The sequence below is a fragment of the Eurytemora carolleeae genome, unplaced genomic scaffold, assembly GCF_000591075.1.
Source record: "Eurytemora carolleeae unplaced genomic scaffold, Eaff_2.0 scaffold570, whole genome shotgun sequence".
Taxonomy (NCBI): Eukaryota; Metazoa; Arthropoda; class Copepoda; order Calanoida; family Temoridae; genus Eurytemora; species Eurytemora carolleeae.
In genome coordinates, this window is record NW_019396508.1 from 159,363 (window position 1) to 173,389 (window position 14,027).

The 14,027-nt window shown below is 32.7% G+C and overlaps 1 protein-coding gene across 2 annotated transcripts; it reads right to left on the minus strand.

Annotated features, from left to right (window-relative positions):
• Window positions 1–44: 44 nt before the first annotated feature.
• On the minus strand, window positions 45–12,700 carry LOC111704571 (COMM domain-containing protein 2). 2 transcript variants are annotated; one of them, XM_023476852.1, is made up of 7 exons: window positions 12,584–12,700; window positions 9,561–9,626; window positions 6,245–6,352; window positions 2,140–2,231; window positions 1,770–1,785; window positions 1,584–1,684; window positions 45–315 (listed from the first exon to the last, which is right to left on the minus strand). In XM_023476852.1, the coding sequence occupies exons 1-7, from the start codon at window positions 12,677–12,679 to the stop codon at window positions 231–233; spliced, it is 564 nt and encodes a 187-aa protein (XP_023332620.1). In that variant the 5' UTR covers window positions 12,680–12,700; the 3' UTR covers window positions 45–230. The 2 variants fall into 2 exon arrangements, with proteins under 2 accessions (XP_023332620.1, XP_023332621.1); XM_023476853.1 differs by having other exon boundaries at window positions 1,579–1,684.
• Window positions 12,701–14,027: the final 1,327 nt, after the last annotated feature.

A 14,027-nucleotide genomic window follows, 5' to 3' on the forward strand; every position in this document is an offset into this window, starting at 1 on the left:
TTTGGCTATCGGAACAGTACATAGATAAATTGGATATACATAGATAAATTGGATATACAATTTTATTGTTTTATGTCAACGAACAGATTTAAATTCATAAGAAATCAAGATATATCAATGTTTTTGCGGTAACTTAACAATAAAACGAATATTTCTATCAATGTCGTCTTAACCATTCGGTTCTCAGGATTTACCCTGAACCAGCTCTTTAACTTTATAATAACAATTCATTAGGCTGATATTTTCCCTCCCGTTTTTCTAATCAATTTTCTTGTTCCAGCAGATCCTCTTTCTTGTAAAGCGTTTTCCAACTTTCTGAAACATTAAATAATGGTTTATAGTTCTGTCCTATGTATCTGTCAGAAAATCTACAGATTACCCGTCATTCCCGTCATACAATCGTTAGTTGATTTACAGATAGGAATTTGGTGGATGGTTGATAAAAACAGATAAATAGTTTGGCATGATCATGGTTGATATGGAAAGTTTAGACCCCTGAATATTAAATACGGATCTGGATATTTTAAACAGTTTGGATCACTGGATATTTTAAACAGTTTGGACCACTGGATATTTTAAATAGTTTGGACCACTGGATATTATTTGCGGTTTGGACCACTGGATATCTTAAACAGTTTGGACCACTGGATAGTATTTACGGAATTGGATGATTGGATATTTCAAACAGTTTGGACCACTGGATATTTTAAACAGTTTGAAACACTGGATATTAAATACGATTTGGATCACTGGACATTTTAAACAATTTGGACAACTGGATATTATATGTACGGTTTGGACCATTGGATATTTTAAACAGTTTGGGCCACTGGATATTATGAACAGTTTGGACCACTGGATATTATGAACAGTTTGGACCACTGGATATTATGAACAGTTTGGAACACTGGATATTATGAATAGTTTGGATTACGGGATATTTTAAACGGTTTGGTCCACTGGATATTACGTGCAGTTTGGACCATTGGATATTATGAACAGTTAGGACCAATGGATATTTTAAACAGTTTGGTCCACTGGTTATTATGAACAGTTTGGACCACTGGATTAATTAACCATTTTGGACCGCTGGATATTATAAACAGTTTGGACCATTGGATATTATAAACAGTTTGGACCACTGGAAATTATGAACAGTTTGAGCCACAAGATATTATGAACAGTTTGGACCACGGGACATTATATACGTTTGGACCACTGAATATCACAAACAGTTTGGACCACGGGATATTATGAACAGTTTGGACCACTGGATAATTTAAACAGTTTGGACCACTGAAAATTATAAACAGTTTGGACCACCGAATATATTATGAACAGTTTGGACCACTGAATATATTATGAACAGTTTGGACCACTGAATATATTATGAACAGTTTGGACCACTGAATATATAATTAACAGTTTGGACCAATGGATAATTAAAGTTTTGACCAATGCATGCAGCATGGGAATGAGCCGTTGACTTTAAAATAGTCCTAAATCAATTTACAGCCAAAGCTCCATCTTTTAGTAACTTTAAATCTTTGTTTCCCCTCTGGTTAGAATCCAACTCACCCAACCTGTTTATATTCTGAATAGAAGTGAGATCTGTGTGAAGAGTAAAGGAAGTATTTTTCATTTCATCCTTCAGATCCAACCTCAGATTCACCAGGGGTCGAACCTTCACAAAATTTTAGAAAAATATTTAAAAATGATTATTTCCTAATTAAATACAAACTTTGATCAAAATTCAGTTTTTTTCCCACCTGTTTAAGAACACATCTGAAAATAAAAATCAAATTAAAATTTTTTTTAGATTCATAAAGTTAAGTACAAAGTGCTTAAAGGAAGTGAACACTCGACACAAACTCCAGTTTTTTAATCATGTCTTTGCAAACGGATGTTGTAGACCTTTGAAAGTTCAAACTTAGACTATCTGATCAAACAGAATTCATAGTTTGAAAAACCGAAGGTATTTACAATATCTGGGTAAAAAACATGGGAATTAGAAAACTTGGATTTGTGTTGAGTCTTTGAAAGTGTAAAATGCTTTTTAACCAGCCCTGCAAACATTTAGTCTCCGACAAAGTCCAGAATTATTTACCCAAAAAATAATAAAATTTTAAATGTGAATACCTTGAGGCTAGAAGAATGTCAAGTCTCCAGTCTAGGTTCTGATAATGTACTCCAGGTACACTCAATACCAGGCTTCTCAGGGTACCTTCTTCCTTCAAACAGAATATTAAATCATTTCCAAGAGATTATCTATATATAGAGTTTTATAATATTTTCCTTTAAAGTTACTTTCGACAGCTTTGCAAACTCTAGGTTCACCAGGAATAAATGCAATTTAAATTAGAAAAGCTTAATTAAACACTAATATTCTGAATGACTGGCTCAACGAGATGTTAATGAAAACAACAATATTTGTTTTTTTTTATATGAGAACTTAGGCTAGACGCAAAAATTTAAAATGCCTATATATATAGATTATATAGATTATATAGATGTCATAATACATGTAATCACATCGATTGTAACAAATTATTCTGCCCGTTATAACACAACTTATTTGTCATAAGTTCAGAAGAAAAAAAAACCTTAATCCCGTAGTTTTTCTGATTTGAACAGTGTTTATTTCTGCGAAGTTCTCCATTGTTTCTCATAAACAAGAAATGCGCAAGGCACTTTTGCAGAGAAAGCTCAAATTAAAGTAAATAGTTTAAAGAAACCAAAAACAATGAAAACAATGATATATAATATCTGCTTGATCAGAAAAAGGTTTAAAGGATACCGTTGTAAATCGGGTATTGCCGTCTTTGCATGGAAGGTCACTTGAAATTACTCGTACAGTGCCTTTCCATAAAAATAAAAAGTGGTTTTAGATTGATAATGAAATCTTAAAACTAATTTGAATAATTTTGATTAAACTTGATCAAATAACTATGCACGGACCTACAAACCACTCAGCAACACCAATGCAATTCTATATGAGAGCTTACAGCCTAATTTATTCATTAATTATCAAATATCCATAACAAACAGTATATCCCCATACATTTTTATGTATAGTATATCCCCATACATTTTATATATAGTATATCCCCATACATTTTATATATAGTATATCCCCATACATTTTTATATATAGTATATCCCCATACATTTTTATGTATAGTATATCCCCATACATTTTATATATAGTATATCCCCATACATTTTTATGTATAGTATATCCCCATACATTTTTATATATAGTATATCCCCATACATTTTTATATATAGTATATCCCCATACATTTTATATATTTTAGTTTTATTATTATTCTTGTCCTTTATAAAAATAAAATCAACGACAGAAATGTTAAAAAATTGCAAAAAAGAAGATTGGTTAATTGTTAATGTCCCAGGAGATTGTAATCTTAATTTCAAGTAACCCTTCAATGATAAGAGCCATAAGCACATTTATCTGATAAACAATAAAATAATCAATATCTGGGATATTGTCTCTGTATAGATCAAAATCCAGAATTATTTTTTTTAGAAAATCCTCCAGTTATTGGCACTTCTATTCAAATCTTAATCTTGATCTCGATATTAAATGTGGATACTTTAAGTATGAGGATTAATGCTTGATTCCTACTATACGGGATATTTAAGAAGAATTAGATTCATCCGTAGGTCTGCATAGGGTGGAGATCATCCTTGATCCTGAGATTCACAAAAGTTATGAGTTCCGAGCTGGGAACTTTTGAATGGTGGATATTGGGATTAATGCTTAATCCCCTCTTTTACTTAATTTCCGGAATAAATAACACTTGTACTCCCCTTGTTATCAATCTCCAGATTAATTAACCGATCGGGATTAAGGATATCCAATTCTAAAGTTCCCAGCTCAGGTAAAATGAGATTCTGTTTTTAAAGGAATCGAGTCTTTAACACAAACTCAAATTTTCTAATCCCTATATCTTAGCAACCCAATATTGTAGACCTTAGATATTTCAAACTATGAATTCTGTTAGATAATCTAAGTTTGAAATATCAGAGGTTTACACCACCAGAGCTGAAAACTTTAGAATGGTGGATATCGGGATTAAGGCTTAATCCACTCTTTTTCTTAATCTGCAGATTAAATATTGCTTGTTCTCCACTCATTTTTAATCTCCAGATTAATTATCCGATCAGGATTAAGGATATCCCATTCAAAAGTTCCCATCTCAGGTTGCAAAAATTTAAGGATTAGAATATTTTATTCTTTTTTGCATAGACTCCATTCCTTTAATCTAACAATTTTTTTTTTAAATTACAGACAACGTCTGGTCTGAATGAAATCCAATGTTTTAAAGTTCAAAAAAATCACACCCCTCCTGAGCCGGCGAATTAAAAAATTCAAGAAAATACGACTCGGGTCTAAGCTGATGTTGAGCCTTATTTACGGCTCGGGCTTTCGAATTTAAGTTGCATCTATTTTTCAACTGAATTTAGTTCATAAAACCGGTTTAATGTTGTATTTGGCGGATTTTCATAGTTGGAATTGGTGCATTCCGGGTTTTGATGAGAATAAGACCCAACATTGAGCCTTATTCTTCACTAAAACCAACCAAGGTCAGTTTTATTTTCATTGGGCTTAACTCCTTAAGTCGAACCTAAGATCTCGCAGCTGTCAATCACGTGACACAAGCTGTCGTTAGAGTTGGGTCTAAGATTGGGTCTTAAAGCTGCGTTTAAGGAATTAAGACTCGAGCCGAAGCTTTTAAATCGCGGGCTCTGGACAAAAAAAAAGTCTGATTAAAAACTCATTAGATAAGACCTATTCGAAGTGAAAGCTGGATATCTGTTGGACTTATTTTGACATTTTTTTTAAATTTGATCTGCTCCTTCTTGGTAGTTATAGACCATTTTTGGGACACCCGAAATACATAATAAAACTTCATTATGCGATATCTTACTTTTGGCACAAGATCACTGCACAGGGAACTTTTTAAACAGTTTTGAAGAATTTATATTGACCCTAACTCGCTCTGCTCGCGCGGAACAGACAAAAATGTGTTTTTACTCTTCCAGTCATGATGACCTCAGTTGATTGAATATTCATTAAAAGAACTGGAACACCTTTAAATCCATGGTTTAGGTAAAATTATCCAAGGTTTAAATGAGAAACTTCTTGGTTTGTATGATAAATCCGTGGTTTAGGTGATAAATTCCAAGTTTTAAATAGTTTTCTAGAGGTTAATGATAAATCCATGATTCAGGTGATTAACTCTAAGGATTGAATAAAAACTCCATGGTTTAGATGATAAACTTTATGATGGTTTAAAAGAAAAGTCTATGGTTTAAATGCAAAACTCTATGGTTAATGGTTTAAATGAAGAACTCCATGGTTTAATAAAAACCTCCATGGTTTAGATGATAAATTCCATAGTTACAATGAAAAACTTCTAGTTAGATGAAAAAGTCAATGGATTGAATGAAAAAGGCCATGGTTTAGATGATAAACTTTAAGGTTCAGGTAACGAACTCCAAGGTATATCTGCAAAACTCCAAGGTTTATGTGAAAAACTCCAAGGTTCAACTGAAAAACTCCAAGGTTTAGGGGATACACTCCAAGGTTTAGGGGATAAACTCTAAGGTTTGAATAAGAATTCTATTCTTCAGGAGATAAACTCCAAGGTTTTTCTGATAAAACCTATAGTTTAGGTGATACTCCAAGGTTTAAATGAAAAATTCCAAGGTTACTATGTTAAACTCAAAGATTCAGGCGATAAAGTCCAATATTATTTAGCTCAATAACTTATGGTTTAAATGACTAAATGATCCATGGTTTAGGTTAATAACTCCATGGGTTAGATGATTAACTCATGGATTAAATAATAAACTACCAATACTATAACTACCAACAAGGATCAGATAAGATTATAAAAAAGGTCAAAATTAGTCCAACAGATATCCAGCTTTAACTTCTCAGGTCTCACCCGTTGTGTTTTTAATAAACTTTTTTTTGTTCAGGAGAGTTGTGAAGACATTGTGAAACCTAATGTGCACTAATAATATCGTTTCAGAAATTCTTTGTGAAGGATAAGTTTGGTTTTAAAGGCAAAGTTTAGTTTATATTGTATACTACAAAGTACAAATATTAATTCGGAGCTATTTTAATTGCCTCCTGTCTGGTTCTATTTGTGTAATCTGCTGTTGAATAAATTCTACGAAATCTTGTGGTCATTAAGTGTTAAAATATTCTCACCTGCTTAAAGCATGCCAGGATTGTCTCTTTTACTTCATCTCCTCTTTCTATATCCTGGAATACTTCAGCCCAGCTTATCTTCTTCCTCAGGACGGATAGAAACATAGTCTAGGATAGAAACATAGTATAGGATAGAAACATAGTATAGGATAGGAACATAGTCTAGGATAGAAACATAGTCTAGGATAGAAACATAGTCTAGGATAGAAACATAGTCTAGGATAGAAACATAGTCTAGGATAGAAACATACTCTAGGATAAAAACATAGTCTAGGATAGGAACATAGTCTAGGATAAAAACCTAGCCTAGGATAAAAACATAGTCTAGGATAGGAACATAGTCTAGGATAAAAACATAGTCTAGGATAGGAACATAGTCTAGGATAGAAACATAGTCTAGGATAGGAAAATAGTCTAGGATAGAAACATAGTCTAGGATAGTAACATAGTATAGGATAGGAACATAGTCTAGGATAGGAACATATTCTAGGATAGGAAAATAGTCTAGGCTAGAAACATAGTCTAGGATAAAAACATAGTCTAGGATAGGAAAATAGTCTGGGATGGGAACATAGTCTAGGATAGAAACATAGTTTAGGATAGGAACATAGTCTAGGATAGGAACATAGTCTAGGATAGGAACATAGTCTAGGATAGGAACATAGTCTAGGATAGAAACATAGTCTAGGATAGGAATATACTCTAGGATAGAAACATAGTCTAGGATAGAAACATAGTCTAGGATAGGAATATACTCTAGGATAGAAACATAGTCTAGGATAGGAACATAGTCTAGGATAGAAACATAGTCTAGGATAGAAACATAGTTTAGGATAGGAACATAGTCTAGGATAGAAACATAGTCTAGGATAGGAACATAGTCTAGGATAGAAACATAGTCTAGGATAGGAATATACTCTAGGATAGAAATATAGTCTAGGATAGAAACATAGTCTAGGATAGAAACATACTCTAGGATAAAAACATACTCTAGGATAGAAACATAGTCTAGGATAGGAACATAGTCTAGGATAGGAGCATAGTCTAGGAGAGGAACATAGTCTAGGATAGGAACATAGTCTAGGATAGGAGCATAGTCTAGGAGAGGAACATAGTCTGGATAGGAACATAGTCTAGGATAGGAACATAGTCTAGGATAGGAACAAATCCTAGGATAGGAACATACTCTGAGATAGAAACATAGTCTAGGATATGAATATAGTCTAGGATAGGAACATAGTCTAGGATAGGAGCATAGTCTAGGATAGGAGCATAGTCTAGGATAGGAGCATAGTCTAGGATAGGAACATAGTCTAGGATAAGAATATAGTCTAGGATAGGAACATAGTCTAGGATAGGAACATAGTCTAGGACAGGAGCATAGTCTAGGATAGAACATACTCTACGACAAACAAACTCTAGGATAGAACCTCCCCCCCCCTCTTCCTCTAAAAATGGTTTGATTGGAGTTTCCAATAATTTTCTACCTCATTGCACAACACTGAGTCTCCGTTACTATAGGAACAGATTTTAAAATAGAAAAGGAAAAAGAATATTTCTCGAAAACATTTTCATCTTTGACATAAAAAAGAAAAAAAACTTGTATGCTCTCTAATATCAAGAAACAATTATTTTTATTTCTGCCATGAACAAATATTTTTGCTCCGTGACATGAACTGACATTATTTTCTTTTCTTACTAACAAGCATTTTTCTTACAAACTTTATCTTATATTAACATACGTTTTCCTAGCTCCCACCTTTTCTTTATTTAACTTTTTTGTTCAATAATGCTTAAGGTTTAGATCTCTACTTTATCTCACCTAGAGAATATCCAAGATTTGCAGGTTTAGGATTCTACTTCATCTTACCTAGAGAATATCCAAGATTTGCAGGTTTAGGATTCTACTTCATCTTACCTGGAGAATATCCAAGGTTTGCAGGTTTAGGTCTCTAGTTCATCTTACCTGAAGAATATCCAAGGTTTAAAGGTTTAGGATTCTACTTCATCTTACCTGGAGAATATCCAAGGTTTGCAGATTTAGGTCTCTAGTTCATCTTACCTGAAGAATATCCAAGGTTTAAAGGTTTAGGAGTCTACTTCATCTTACCTGAAGAATATCCAAAGTTTGAAGGTTTAGGATTCTACTTCATCTTACATAGAGAATATCCAAGGTTTGAAGGTTTAGGTCTCTAGTTCATCTTACCTGGAGAATATCCAAGGTTTGAAGGTTTAGGATTCTACTTCATCTTACATAGAGAATATTCAAGGTTTGAAGGTTTAGGTCTCTAGTTCATCTTACCTGGAGAATATCCAAGGTTTGAAGGTTTAGGATTCTACTTCATCTTACATAGAGAATATCCAAGGTTTGAAGGTTTAGGTCTCTAGTTCATCTTACCTGGAGAGTATCCAAGGTTTGAGGTTTACAACTCTATAAATACATCTTACCTAGAGAATATCCAAGGTTTGATGGTTTAGATCTCTACTTTATCTTACCTGGAGAATATCCAAAGTCTGAAGGTTTACATCTCTAGTTCATCTTACCTAGAGAATATCCAAGATTTGCAGGTTTAGGATTCTACTTCATCTTACCTAGAGAATATCCAAGGTTTGGAGGTTTAGGATTCAACTTCATCTTACCTAGAGAATATCCAAGGTCTGGAGGTTTAGGATTCAACTTCATCTCACCTAGAGAATATCCAATTTTTGCAGGTTTAGGATTCTACTTCATCTTACCTGGAGAATATCTAAGGTTTGAAGATTTGGTCTCAGTTCATCTTACCAAGAGAATATCCTAGGTTTGAAGGTTTAGGATTCTATTTCATCTTACCTGGAGTATATCTAAGGTTTGAAGGTTTAGGTCTCTAGTTCATCTTACCTGGAGAATAGTCAAGGTTTGAAGGTTTAGGTCTGTAGTTCATCTTACCTGGAGAATATCCAAGGTTTGAAGGTTTAGGTCTGTAGTTCATCTTACCTGGAGAATATCCAAGGTTTGAAGGTTTACATCTCTCGTTCATCTTACCTGGAGTATATCTAAGGTTTGAAGGTTTATGTCTGACGTCTGTAGTTCATCTTACTTGGAGAATATCCAAGGTTTGAGGTTTACAACTCTAATTCATCTTACCTAGAGAATATCCAAGGTTTGAAGGTTTAGGTCTCTAGTTCATCTTACCTAGAGAATATCCAAGGTTTGAAGGTTTAGGTCTCTAGTTCATCTTACCTGGAGAATATCCAAGGTTTGAAGGTTTAGGTCTCTAGTTCATCTTATCTGGAGAATATCCAAGGTTTGAAGGTTTAGGTCTCTAGTTCATCTTACCTGGAGTATATCTAAGGTTTGAAGATCTGCAGAATCAAATTTAGAACTTCTTCCACTATTAACATCCTTTAACATATACAAAATGTTGAAGCAAGATATTGAAAAGATTTTAATAAAAGTCACTTCAGAAAGATTTATGGTACAGATCGTTCACACCAATTCTGGAGAGCAAAAAATTACTTATTCATGTCTCATCATAAATTGTACTCTTAGAACCTTGTGCTTTAAATTAGTGCTCAACCTCTTTGCACATTTTTTAGTGGTTCAAGTGAGATTTTGAAGATGTTTGCATTATGGGATTAAATGATAAATGATAATGGAATTGCAAAATATTTTTGAAATAATCTGATGGAAATGCTTGCAAGCTGCATTTTCCACCCTGAGATTAAAGTCAATTCTTTGGTTTAACGTTTTCTCTTTACTTGAACACTGTGACTCTGTTAACCAAGCTGTCAAGGAAAACTCGATTCAAATTTTACCAAAAAGCTAAAAATAGTTCTAAAGTTAGAAAAATCCAAAGAATTATAATGTAATAATATTGTTATTTCAGAGGTGTACGAATGTTTAATACTGCAGTGTACTGTCTCTGCAGGGCGGTAAAGTAAACACAAGACGGATGTTCCAGCCTGAATTGGGCATAATCTTTCACATAAAAAATCAATGAAATATTCTGGTTATAAGAAACTATTATGTAAATTATCAAAATTTTAAAAACAAAATGCTTTTATCCTTCTCGGATACTAGAGGAACACTGAGGCATCTATTCTTGTTTACAAACACCGCCCAGGGAGAACTGGTTTCAATATGTACGCAGAGAATACGCAGATGCAATAAAATTTCCTTGCCCTATTAACTTGGTAAAATCAAGTCCGAAGCGATGCGATTCATTTTTTGAAAATTTATGCAACTTTTCAAAGCAGTCTGGATCTATGTGGAATGTGGTGTGCAGTCTGGATCTATGTGGAATGTGGTGTGCAGTCTGGATCTATGTGGAATGGGGTGCGCAGCATTTTAAAATATTAATATTTATCACTTTTAAACGTTGTTCATTTCGCTCTTGTGTACAATAAAATTTCTATTTAACATTTTTAGATTTGATATTTTATAGAGAGGACATTTTAAAGTTTGAACATTTCATTTAATTGACAAATCATAGATTTGCTATCTCATAGGTTTGACATTTCATATTTTTACTCCAGATGACATTTCATTAAGAAGATATATTAAACAGACAGATGAAAAAAAATGTTAAGGATAGTAAAAGATTCTATAAAATGTTTTGTCTATGAATCTCCTATCTACTCAATAAATGTATCTATGAAATATCTATTTATAAGATATACATTCATGACCTGTTCATTCATGAACTGTTCATTCATGCACTGTTCATTCACGAACTGTTCATTCATGAACTGTTCATTCATGAACTGTTCATTCATGAACTGTTCTTTCATGAACTGTTTATTCATGAACTGTCCAATCATGAACTGTTCATTCATGAACTGTTCATGCATGAACTGTCCAATCATGAACTGTCCAATCATGAATTGTCCAATCATGAGCTGACCATTCATGAACTGTCCAATCATGAACTGTTCATTCATGAATTGTCCAATCATGAACTGTCCAATCACGAACTGTCCAATCATAAATTGTCCAATCACGAACTGTCCTATCAAGAAATGTCCAATCATTAACTGTCCAATCATGAAATGTCCAATCACGAACTGTCCAATCATGAACTGTCTAATCATGAACTATCTAATCATGAACTGTCAAATCATGAACTGTCCATTCATAAATTGTTTATTCATGAACTGTTCAATCATGAACTGTCCATTCATAAATTGTTTATTCATGAACTGTTCAATCATGAGCTGTCTAATCATGAACTGTCCAACCATGAACTGTCTAACCATGAACTGTCCAATCATAAACTGTCAAACCATGAACTATCTAACCTTGAACTTTCCAATCAAGAATTATCCAATCATGAACTGTCCATTCATGAACTGTCTGATCATGAACTGTCCAAATCATGAACTGTCTGATCATGAACTGTCCAATCATAAGCTGTCAAACCATGAACTGCTCAATCACAAACTGTCCAATCATGAACTGTCCAATCATGAACTGTTCAATCATAAACTGTCTAATCATAAACTGTTTAATCATGAATTGTCCAATTATGAACTGTTTTTTTCCATCAAATGTTTATCTATAAAAATCTGTGAAATGTCAACCCATTAAATGTCCCACAAAATATTTAGTAAACCCCAAAAATACGCAAGAGTGTATGTTAAAAATGTTTATAATGTCACGTAAAACTAAAGTATTTTACACGAAACATTCAAATCTTTTCATAAAAGCTTTTCAGTCCTAAAAGCTGTCGAGGAGAACAACAATTGCTTAAATTTCTAATGTAAAACAAAATAAATTTTATTTTTTCCTACTTGGTCGTAAAAATTAAAGCTGGGAGGTAAAACAATTCGTACCAGAGATTTTATTATCTCCTTGTACAGCTAGTTGGCTGTGATGTATAAAAGTAAAATAAATGAATAAATAAAATATTTTGGATTGAACTTATAAATATTTTATATATTTGTGAGAGAGTAAACTACTCCACCTAACCTCTAAATTCAACCTGACATTATTAAACTCAAACCTAATCTAACCTTAGTAAACCTTAAAATATTTCATTTCTTTTTGTACTTTTCTATTAGATTATGTCAACTAAATATTTATATAGTAACAAAATATATATTTACCCTGATATGTTGTCGGAAATGCTTATATATTCTCTAAATATATATATCTACCCTAATATATTGTTGGAAGTGTTTATATATTCTCTAAATATATATATTTACCCTAATATATTGTTGGAAGTGTTTATATATTCACTAAATATATATATTTACCCTAATATATTGTTGGAAATGCTTATATATTCACTAAATATATATATTTACCCTAATATATTGTTGGAAATGTTTATATATTCACTAAATATATATATTTACCCTGATATATTGTTGGAAATGTTTACATGAATCCTGAATATCCTTTAAACTGTTCTCCTGGATATATTCTCTAAACTGCAGAACTAGAACATTCATATTTGGTCTGAAATGTTACCTTATGTACATCCTTTACTGTAATATAACTAACTTTAAGTAAACTTGTAAAGTAATGTACCATGTGTTCCTCCTGTATTTTGTGTACCTAATCTACCTTATGTATCTCATGTACCTTATGTACCTCATCTACCTTATGTATCTCATATACCTTATGTACCTCATCTACCTTGTGTACCTCATAAACCTTATGTAGCTTATCTACTTTATGTATCTCATCTACCTTATGTACCTCATCTACTTTATGTACCTCATCTACCTTATGTACCTTATCTACCTTGTGTACCACATCTACCTTATGTACCTCATCTACCTTGTGTACCTCATCTACCTTGTGTACCTCATCTACCTTATGTAGCTTATCTATCTTGTGTACCTCATCTATCTTATGTACCTTATCTACCTTGTGTGCCTTATCTATCTTATGTACCTCATCTACCTTATGTATCTCATTTACCTAATGTACCTCATCTACCTTATGTACCTCATCTACCTTGTGTACCTCATCTACCTTATGTACCTCATCTACCTTATGTACCTCATCTACCTTATATACAGATTGTACCATATTTATGTAACTCATGTATTTTATGTCTTTCATGTCTCTCATACTTTATGTACCTCATGTTCCTCGTGTACTTAATGTCCAATATGTCTAACCATAAAATCTCATAATAAACAAAATTAAAACTGAACAATATAAATGCATACAATGTAAACTGGTAAATAGTTAACTACTGGCCTCTGATTACAAATTGGTAAATGATTAACTCCCCCCTTCATCAAGTATATATTTATCCTATAGTCCACAAAAAATTACCACGGACAGATAACACATTAACTAAGAAAGATAATCCAGGAAAAACCAGTTCTAATATTTCTGGGAGGAATATAAACAAACAATCAGAGCTGCTCTGGCTCGTAGTACACTGTTTACAACGGACTAAATTTGTTTATTTTTCTTCCTTCGACTGCAGTACATTTTTTGTTTACAGAAACCTTTGAAGATTCCTCATGTAATATTTCTTGAACTAAATAAAGTAACTTAAAGAAAAACATTCAACATTAACAAAACACAATATCTAAAAAAGAAAAATAATTAGAAGTTTGGAGAATAAATAAAAAAGTTGGGAGAATGAATAAGTGGTTTGAAGAATGAATAAGTGGTTCGGGGAAAGAATAAGAAGTTCAGAGAATAAACAAGAAATTAATGAAATGAATAAGACGTTGGGAGAATGAATAAGAAGATAGGAAAATGAAGAAAAGTTCGGGAAATTAAGGTGAAAAGGAGACATGAGCAAACAAGGGAAAGAATTGAAAAAAGATATAA